Source organism: Brachypodium distachyon, chromosome 1, assembly GCF_000005505.3.
Source record: "Brachypodium distachyon strain Bd21 chromosome 1, Brachypodium_distachyon_v3.0, whole genome shotgun sequence".
Taxonomy (NCBI): Eukaryota; Viridiplantae; Streptophyta; class Magnoliopsida; order Poales; family Poaceae; genus Brachypodium; species Brachypodium distachyon.
Window position 1 is genome coordinate 73,012,762 of NC_016131.3, and position 10,298 is coordinate 73,023,059.

General features: G+C 51.5%; 3 protein-coding genes across 3 annotated transcripts; 2 read left to right on the plus strand and 1 right to left on the minus strand.

Annotated features, from left to right (window-relative positions):
- The first annotated feature begins 1,225 nt into the window (after nt 1–1,225).
- Nucleotides 1,226–2,333, plus strand: LOC100846854 (glutathione S-transferase F8, chloroplastic). Its single transcript, XM_003558825.4, has 3 exons — nt 1,226–1,479; nt 1,566–1,614; nt 1,712–2,333. Exons 1-3 carry the CDS (start codon nt 1,327–1,329, stop codon nt 2,194–2,196), a joined length of 687 nt encoding a protein of 228 aa, XP_003558873.1. The 5' UTR covers nt 1,226–1,326; the 3' UTR covers nt 2,197–2,333.
- Nucleotides 2,334–5,001: 2,668 nt separating this feature from the next.
- Nucleotides 5,002–6,369, plus strand: LOC100821047 (glutathione S-transferase F10). The gene is made up of 2 exons (XM_003558826.4): nt 5,002–5,281; nt 5,375–6,369. The coding sequence occupies exons 1-2, from the start codon at nt 5,083–5,085 to the stop codon at nt 6,100–6,102; spliced, it is 927 nt and encodes a 308-aa protein (XP_003558874.1). The 5' UTR covers nt 5,002–5,082; the 3' UTR covers nt 6,103–6,369.
- Nucleotides 6,370–6,428: 59 nt separating this feature from the next.
- LOC112270848 (protein IQ-DOMAIN 14-like) lies at nt 6,429–7,761 on the minus strand. The gene is made up of 2 exons (XM_024459243.1): nt 7,012–7,761; nt 6,429–6,916 (listed from the first exon to the last, which is right to left on the minus strand). Exons 1-2 carry the CDS (start codon nt 7,759–7,761, stop codon nt 6,695–6,697), a joined length of 972 nt encoding a protein of 323 aa, XP_024315011.1. The 3' UTR covers nt 6,429–6,694.
- Nucleotides 7,762–10,298: the final 2,537 nt, after the last annotated feature.

The following is a 10,298-nucleotide window of genomic DNA, read 5'->3' on the forward strand; positions in this document are numbered from 1 at the left end:
GAAAATGTAATGTCACACGCAATAGCATCCCACCAATTTGAATTTGATTTATTTGAATGATCAAATGCTTAGTTAGGCCCAAAATTAAGAGTTGAAGACTTTTGACCAATCTATATCCAGTTTTTCTCTGGAGCTCAGGAACGCTCAAAGTTTCCATGCCAATCTATTAAATAGTACTCCCTCCGTCTCATGTTAAGTGTTTCAAATTTGTTCAAATATTGATGTATCTACATCTAAAAAGCGTCTAGATACATGTAATATTTCGACACTTAATATGGGACGGAGGAAGTACTCCACTGGTCCGCACATTTGAGATTGAAATTGAAACATCAATATGAACAATAAAATATGGGTTGTGTCACAAACATTTTACGGTTGGAAAGTCGGAGGAAATTAAAGATCTACACTACTGATTTTTCTGAATGAATCAAACTCTCTGCCGAGTAATCAGCTATGCATATATTGGACTTCAGTTATTAAAACTGTATCGGTATCTGTTTTCATAGTTGCGCAACATGTTCCCATAATTTAAATTTATAAGAATGGTCTGAATTTGAATGCTACGGTCCCCATTGGCCACTCCACACAAGTTTGGCCAATTTGCAACGCTAGAAGATACCACTATCTTTCTTTTAGAGGAGAAGATGCCACTAGTGAGTACTCCATACCAACTATTGGGCTAGCCTGTTTGTGGCCCAGTCGAGTTTCCGTGCCGTCGCATCAGTTAACCCAGAAAGCTCAAATTTAACTCCAGCTGTCTGTCTCCTTGTACTTCTTCCGGACACATGCTACTGTTCATCAGATCCATCTTTAATTTGACATCTTACTCAGGATGCCGGTTTGATCGACACCCTGCCATAATTAATCCACGAGGGCTCATGAGTCATGATGCATCTTTAACCCCAATTCGCCAACCTTAATCCCTTGCTTGGCAGACACTTATGGCCGTACAAGGATCTACTAGCATATAGCCCCTGTTTCTTTTACCATATCCAATTCAATCTACAAAGCATCTTTCGTCTTGGTTACGCGCGTACCGGATTGCTAATAAAGGATCATGCACCATGCACCTTGGGAGACAACATGCATGCTCGCATGGCCGCTGCCTGCAAGCAAGAATCCATCTGGTCTCTTTACCTTTGATCCGCTTTCCCTTTCGCCGTCCTGCGAAATCCTCTGCGGCAAGGCAAGCACAATGCTCCATGGTTATAAAAGAGCTCCGGCCGGCCGGTGAATCCATCAGAAGCTCACTGATCACCTGCAGACCAGAGACGACACGTACTGATCGATCCATAGCCGTGGAAAGAAAGATCAAGTTTGAGAGCAATGGCGGCGGGACTGCAGGTGTTCGGGCAGCCGGCGTCGACGGACGTGGCGAGGGTGCTGACCTGCCTGTTCGAGAAGAACCTCGAGTTCGAGCTCGTCCGCATCGACACCTTCAAGAAGGAGCACAAGCTCCCCGAGTTCATCAAGCTACGGGTGCGTATTGCCTAACGGGAACTTGGTAACGCTGCATTGGTTCCAAAATTGCTCCAATTCACTGTTGTCCTGCTTTGCCTCTGCAGGATCCCACTGGGCAAGTGACTTTCAAGCACGGCAACAAAACCCTTGTCGGTAAGTGCATCCCCAATCCAATCCTCGTTCGCACATCGCTAAAAACAGAGTCCTTACAAATCCTGCATTTATGATCCGTTTGAACCTCGAAATGCAGATTCACGGGACATATGCCGGTACGTGTGCACGGAGTTCCCGGAGGACGGGAACCGGGGCATCTACGGGACGGGGTCCCTGGAGCGAGCATCCATCGAGCAGTGGCTGCAGGCGGAGGCACAGGGCTTCGACGCGCCCAGCTCGGAGCTCGTCTTCCACCTGGCCTTCGCGCCGCAGCTGGCCGATCACGGCATGGCATTCATCCCGGACGAGGCCCGCGTCCAGGAGAACGAGCGCAAGCTGCAGCGGATCCTGGCCGTCTACGACGAGATCCTGGCCAAGAGCCGGTTCCTGGCCGGCGACGAGTTCACCCTCGCCGACCTCTCGCATCTGCCCAGCTCCCACTACATTGCCGGCTCCGAGAGGGGCAGGAAGCTCTTCACCGCCAGGAGGAATGTCGCCAGGTGGTACGGCGAGATCTCCGGCCGCGAGTCGTGGAAGCAGGTCGTCAAGATGCAGAGCGAGCACCCCGGCGCCTTCGAGTGATCGGCGACGGCCGGCTTCGTCTTCGTCTTCGTCGGGCTTCACACTCTGGTCAATTCGTCGTCAAGGTCGTCCTTCGATTCGATCTCGTCTGTGCTCGTTCGTTCGTTCCTTGTCGTGTCGGCTAAAATAATGTGAAGCCTTTGGCTCTGGTGTATCGTAATGTTACTCTTCAGTTATCATTTTTGTAACGCCATTGTCCCAGCTAGCTGGGCTGGGTTAAGTGTACTGCTCGATCGGTTGCTTTTTCAGTTGAGCAAATAAAAATGTGTACTCTCTCCGTTTCATAATTCTTGTCTCAAATTTGTCCAAATATAGACGTATCGATTCTTAAAAAATGTCTACATACATACAAAGCATTTTTACAGTACCCCAGAATTAATACGAGCCTTCCATTTCGTTCAATCTAACGGATGCGTTTAGTTGGTACTCCAACTTGAGCGTGAGGAAGTACCACCTCAAAAAACTTAAGAGTACATTAGGAGTACCTTGTATTTAGGGGTAAAAACGTAATTAGAGTCCAGTTCTCGTCGGAGATACAACGACGAGGAACAAGGGAAGGGCCACAGCATTCGCCTGCGACGGGGGATACGCCGTGGGATGCACCGAATTAGTTCTTCAAGCCAGCCTCTCATGCTGTCAGATGTTCGCTCCACCTGCCGTTGATTGATTGATAGGATGTGAAGGATACCAGAGCTCATACGTACGTGATTGCTTTCATGCATGCGTTCCAGCATAAATCAGTGCTTGGATTTCTACCGTTTTGGTCGTGGCACGGTGAAGCAAGCCACGATACATTGATCGTTCTTGGTTGGGAGAGAGACGAGACGCTGGCGGCTAAGCGTGATTTGGGGGCAGCGGTGGATGATCCAAGATCTAGATCAATTAGGAAATAGTTAATCTTTTGGAGGAGAAGAAATACCTAAAATGCCTTTCTAAATCAATGGTCGGATTTGCTTGGTACTCCATATCTTATTAGGGAGTACCAGGGTACTGTAAAAAACCTCTGCATATAATATTTTGACAAGAATTATGGGACGGAGGAAATACGAGCCTTTTTGTTCGTTTGCAGTTTGTTTGACTTGATGGATCACGGTAAGAACAATATTAATTTTCTAAAAATAATGAACGATAAGCATTGGATGATTTTGTCACGTTCTTCCTGCATTTCTTCTTAAAAAATAGAAATGTTTTCTGTAACAAGAAAGAAGAAAAACTGAAAAACAGTTGCGTCGGTCAATCAAATGTCTTTAGGAAAAACTCATGTGTACCCTTGCGTCTCCCATAATAAGGGCTCGTTTGATTAAAATAAATTTGTAGGATTAGTATCTTTAGGAATTTTCCCCATGCAAGGATTAATGAAAGCGTTAACATACCCTTGGTTGGATGGTTAGGGTGCCCTTTAGAATTAGAAAATTATGAAGATAAATGTGTGATAAAAAAAGTTAAATTGTCAATAGCAAGAGAACCCACCGTTGGTTGGATTGTTAGGGTGCTGGTTGAACTCCCAACCCACCAGGGATAAAACCGGGTTTGACACCCTATGTATCTCATTTCACGCGAATTATCCTTTCAGTGGTAGGCGGCCTATACGATGTCGTATTTTCTAAAATCTATGAAAGCGTTTAAAAGGCCAAAAGAAGCTTTTTTTTTAAAAGGAATGTATTTAGAAGGCTAAAAGAAATCTAAAACTACTAACAAATTTAAAAAAAACAGGAATGTATTTAGAATGACTATAATAGTGTATGCCTCTATAATCTGTGTATACATCATGTATTTCTGTTTATTATAATTTGTAGTTGGTTCCCGGTCGGTTGGGGTATTTGTGGGCTGTGGGGCATAGGAAGGAGGGTAGGGCATAGTGCAAAAAAAACCGAGTGTGGGGTATAGCCATTCTTCTTCCCATGTTATGTTTAAAAAGTAGACTTGTTGATGTCATCTCGAGACATCCTCCATATATGTTTTGTCGAACTGAATTTTTAAGGAGTGAATGTTCGCCCTTTCATATCCTGAAGCAAACACGTTTCCGTCGTCGGGCAATTTTAGTTCTGCGACAGTGACAATTTTTAGTCCGCGTAAGTGGCAATTTTAGTCTGCGGTAGTGGCAACTTGTTGTGCGGCAGGGTTAGAGAGTGAATGTTCGAGCCCTAAGCCCCTATGCACGTTCTTTGTCAAAATCCTGTCCTTTTGCCTCCTGCTTTCATATAAGTGGGTTGTATGCGTCGTGTCGTGATCTCAATTTGGTATGTACATGGTGACACTGCACCTTCATCTGGCCTACTACTTCCGTTCGCTCTATTAGTGCTTGTTAACAAGAGAACGCACGTGGCAAGATCACAGGGAGCCACCAAAATAAGTGACGTAGAATTGTATAGATTCTTATATATAATTCCACGTCACTTATTTTGGGGCGGAGGGAGTATATAACTTACTTGAACAAATGGATGCTCAATCCAAAGTCGCTTTTCCTCGTTAATCTTATGTTTATTTATTTTTTCTGTATTTCTTCTCCTCTCCTCCCTCTTCTGAAATGAAACCTTCAGATCTTGCGCAGATGCCCAGTCTTTTGTTAAAGTAGAGAAATCCTCACCGTGTTGCTCCTGGGTGTAATCATGCCATGAGCCATGACACAGGACAATCTTGTCACAGAAATTAAGCCTTCTTCCCCTTTCCCTTTGGTATCCAATCCCTGATCACGCTTTGGTCTTTAGCTCTTTGGTTTCCCTTTGATTTTTCAGCTTTAGTTTTACCCGTCGAGAAGCAAAGCATTTCATGCTCCCTTTGGCAACTATATACAAGGGACAATGGCAACCTATGACCAATCCCATTCCAAGCAGCACGCACACATCTGCAACAATCCACTTAAGCTAAGCTCCGTAGGTAGCAGCAATGGCGAGCGTGAAGGTTTTCGGGTCGCCGACGTCGGCGGAGGTGGCCCGGGTGCTGATGTGCCTGTTCGAGAAGGACGTGGAGTTCCAGCTGATCCGCGTGGACGCCTACCGCGGCCCGCAGCGCATGCCCCAGTACCTCAAGCTCCAGCCCCGCGGCGAGGCTCTCACCTTCGAGGACGACAACCTCACCCTCTCCGGTAAGCAAAGCATCCATGATCCATGGTCGACAATGGAGGTCCGAATCGTGTAGATTTTGAATGTCATTGACTGATGGATGTAATGGGTTGCAGAGTCGAGGGGCATCCTGCGGCACATCTCGCACAAGTACGCGAAGCAGGGGAACCCGGACCTGATCGGCACGGGCGCCCTGGAGCGCGCGTCCATCGAGCAGTGGCTCCAGACGGAGGCCCAGAGCTTCGACGTGCCCAGCGCCGAGATGGTCTACAGCCTCGCCCTCCTGCCCCTCCCCATGCCCAATGCCAATGCCGGTGGCGTCGTGGCCAGCAGCAACAACGGGCCGACGTTGACGAAGCGCGTGGGCCTAGCCGCGCCCAGCATGGACAAGGCGAAGGAGGAGGAGATGCGGCGGCTTTTCGAGAAGAGCCAGAGGGAGCTGGAGAAGCTGCTGGACATCTACGAGCAGCGGCTGGAGGAGGCGGCGTACCTGGCCGGGGACAAGTTCACCATCGCCGACCTCTCGCACCTGCCCAACGCCGACCGGCTCGCCTCCGACCCGCGCTCCCGCCGCATGTTCGAGCGCCGCAGGAACGTCAGCCGCTGGTGGGACCAGGTCTCACGCCGCGAGTCATGGACCTACGTTAAGAGCCTGCAGCGCCCGCCCGCCAGCGCCGCCGGCAATGGCGACGCCGCGCAGCAGGACCGGTTCCTATGGCAGCAAGGCAACAACTACCCGTACCGACAGCGCGATTCCTACCCAGGCGAGGGGCAGGAGCAGCTGCTGCAGCAGGCCACCAACTACCAGAGCTGGTCGTCCAGCTCCAGCGACGTGCGGTACTGACGAGACGGCCGGAGGATCGAGTAAGAAATTCGGGGTTTGAGAATGCGTCGATGCGTACGTATACGTTTTGCCTTCCTCTGTTTTTCCTTCGAGTGTTTCTTCGAGGTGACAAAGTCCGTTTGCCCGAGGGCACGTTGTGTGCTTTGTTTGAAATTGAGTCGTGCTACTGCTTTAGATTTCCATCGCTAATGTTGATGACGTTAAGTTGTGTGGTGTAATAAACGTTTCGACCGTCTCTCTTGATGGAATTGAAAAGGTCATGTTTTCTGTTGTTGTGTCCGAGAATGGAGTTTGGATTTCTTCTCAAAGATGAACGTCTGATTTTGTGAATTAGAAACATTTTGATACTGCAGTTTTAATCTTGCACAAGTAAAGAAACTCCCACAACAGGAAAGCAAGGACACACACAAAAAAAACAAAAACAAATAGCAGACGTACAAACCCCAAGCAAGGTCGGATCACATATCACAACAGGCAAGCACATATGCATGCGAAACAATTTAAGCTTGACTGACTCTGTACGCGCCCCGGTCGGTCGCTCCCGAGTCCGGACACCCGAATCGTGTCGTGGGTGCACAGACACGACGTTGGATCAGCTTTGCTGCCGCAAGAGCTTTTGCTTCTCCTCGGGCTCGTGCTTGGGTTTGGGCTTGGGGAGATGCATCGTCTGCTGCCTTGCGCGCACCCGCGCCTGCAGCCTGGCCATGGCCTGCATGCAGTGCACGGCCACCTCCGCCTGCCGCCGCACGTACGCGCCCCGCGCCACCGCCTGCAGCCTCACCAGGCTCCGCAGCGCCCTGAACGCCCTCCGAGCCTGCAACCAAAACCCCCCAAAAACATAGCTCAGATACTGCAAATTCGTAAGCGTCCATCGAAGCAAATTGAGCAACAAGTTGGTGAATTTCGTACCAGGTGGGCTCTGAAGTAGGCCTGGATGGTGACCGCGGCCACGTCCTCCCGCGCGAACCCCACCCTGCACAGCAGCGCGTACTCCGAGTCCTTGGAGCACGCCGACGACTCCGCTTCTTCCTTGCCCCCCGCCGCCGGCTCCACGGCCTCCGCAACCACACGCGTGCTGCTGCTGTTGTTGTTGTCGGTGCCGCCACGCAGAGGGGCTGCGGCGCCGCCCACGACGGCTGCCGCCTTGCGGCCGGCGCTGAGCCAGCGGCGCCGCGCGCCGGTCTTGTTCGCGCTGGGGACACTGCTGGTGACGCAGCACACGCGCTGCGTCCGCCCGATCGGCGTCGACGGGGTCCGCGGAGCCGCAGCAGCAGGCGGCGCAGGTGCAGGTGCCGGTGCCGGTGCCGGCGCGGGCGTGGCGAGGCGGCGGGCCGGGGCGCGGCGCCGGGCGACGCCGCAGCAGAGGCGCCTCGCGGTGAGCGTGCGCGGCGTCTTGGGGGTGCCGCTGCGCACGCGTCCGGCGTCCCCGGCGCCGGTGCCGCAGCAGCTGGTGAGAGGCGTGCGCGCGCTGCTGCTGCCGTGTTCATCGGCCCCGGTAGCGAGGCATGGCACGCAGCTGCTTCCGCCGGACGGCCTGTGGTGCGGGCCGATGCAGCAGATGCAGGCCGCGCTGCTGCGGCGGACTGCACGGGCGGCGTCGCCCGCCGATGATGGCTTCTTCGGCGCCACCAGGCAGCACAGCCCTCGCGCTCTCGCCATTGCAAAGCGCAAATTAAGTTGGTTTGGATTTCTGTTTGCTGTGTTATGAGTTGCGGGGGATGGCTGGCTGATCGGCCGGCGATCGAGGCGGTATAAATGGGAGCGGAGACCGGCGACGCGAACGCGATGTGCAAGCCTCTACGGGCGTCGGCGTGGATTTGTTTAGGGCATAGCGCGTGAGGATCACTGGACACAGCTTGTGACTTTGCCAAGATCTTTGTCTAGTTTACTCGTGATTTTGCCGGAGACGGCGACGAGAACGTGGCGGGATGGAACATTGGATTGGATGAATTGAAAAAAGGGGTATGAGTTAAGCAAGGCGGTGAATGGGCCGGGACTCGAAGTGATTTCACAGAAGTAGACCCAAGTGCGGCCCAGTTGAAGGTCTGGTCTTTTCGACAACCGTCCTCCACGATTCCGGCCCATTATCAAGTTCACGGCCATTTTGAGTTCCAGCCGGAGCTCGCGAATGTTGTCCGCCCACAAAAAATAAAAGTTGATAAGGTTTGCCACGGTGCCGTGTCAAAAAAAAAAGTTTGCCACGGTGCAACAAGCCTATCCAGGTTAGAATTAGATGCTTCACAAGCGCATGAGGTTAGTGGTAAACTACATGTTGCACTGTCCGTACGGCGCCTCTAAATTCCCATCTTGTTTCAGTACGTCAGAATGACGTGCCGCACACCTCTATGCGTTTTTTTTAATCTCTCTCTTGGTTTTCGGTTAGGGCTCTGGCGACTCCGAGGCGACTTGGGGGCGGCGGCTCTAGATCGATCTGATCTGGTTTTGCAAGGTTGGATGGAGTTCGTCTCCGATCCGGTTACGACTTCCTCGATCCCATCGACTCGTGCGGATGCAGGTCGCTGTGTCCTTATCGAGTACGAGGTGGAGGCGGGGGCAATTAGTGCTATAAATCCACACGGGTGCGGCTGCGAGATCTCACAACGTTTCCAATTGGCGCTTGCTTTTGCCTTCGATCCCGGCGAGTCTTCTTCCTGCTGTTCTAGATCAATGGCATCAACAGATGGTGGGGGCAAAAAAGGGGGACTCGTTGAGAGACCTACCCACCCGAAGCCGGATGTTGACACAGCGATCATGGTTGCGCAGGCGTTGGCGATGAGTTCGGATAAGGAGGGTGTGCTGCCGGCGGCGACACAAGGCGGAACTATGGAGGCTAGCGATCGTGCTCTGGTGCTGGTTCAGCCAGGAAACGGGCATCTCCCGCGGGTAGAAGAGGAGGAACCGGCAATGCAGGTGGAGCCTGAGGACCTCTTGCATGGAGGCAACCCTAACCCTGACTCTGGCGTGTTTGAGATGGATATAGAGGGGCTGGAAGAGGAGATGCAGCACCAATGGACGATCTTAGCTCGATATTATTCCACAAAGATTCCGATTATGGGGCGTCTATTTGATGAGATGCACACCATGTGGCAGCTTAGAGCAGATATGCAATTCCAGAAGTTGGATGATCGCCGTTTCATACTACCTTTGAAGCTGAAGGAGGCTACCGCCATGTTTTGCGTGGAGGACCATGGTTGCACAAGAAGGAAGCTCTTTTAGTGGTGGCTCTTAATAGTAATGACTGTGTTGATGATGTACCTCTGAAATTTGTGCCGATGTGGGTTCGTATATTGGGACTGCAGTTTGGTATGCAAACTGAGAAAGTTGGTCGCGCCTTCGGCGGTCTGCTTGGGAGGGTACGGGAAGTGGACGTGGGGGCGGATGGTAGGAGCAAACATTAATTTCTGCGTGTCCGGATTGAGTGGCCGGTGGCGAGACCTCTACAGGAACACTTGGAGATTAAAGGTAAGGGCACCAATCAGATCCGTAAGTACACGCTGAAGTATGAGAGAGCTCCTTTGTTTTGTTCTCATTGAGGGCTGATCAGTCACAAGAAGGATGAGTGTGAGAGAGAGTTGGCAGGTGTGCCCTCGCTGAACTTAAGCTATGGCCAACTGCGATGCTCCCCATTCAAGTCGGCAGATCACCGAGCTGGATTTGTTTGTGCTGATGGAGCGTCTACCCTCAAGGAGCTGTTTCGGTTGACTGGTAGTGTCAGCTCGTCGATGAGCAAGCAGAAGGATCGCTCGGGTACCCCTGTTGAGCAGGCAAACACAGCTAATGATGAGGATGGAGATGAGAATATGAGGCCGTCGACGGATGATCAGGAGCTTGCAGATAGGTTGCAGAAGTTCCAGGTAACACTAAATGGTAAGGCCGGGCAGGTTTTTAATGCTGGGGTTCAGTTTCGGGCAGGTCAGAGCAGTACTATGCGCCATCTGTCGCAAGAATCCCTTGGCAGCTCTGAGATGATCTCTCCGATTAAACATATTAATTCACATGTTTCTTTTGGTGGCTCTATAGATACAATTATGAACTCGTCTATTCTGGGCAAGAGGACGGCTAATGACACAGATGAGCATGCACCTCCTCCTACCTTGCCGGTGGTGCCTACCGGGGATGGAAACCAGTCAAGCACTCCACTGAAGAGGCAGAGAGGCAAGATGTCGCCGGGGGTCAGTAATGCGTTTTTGCTGTTG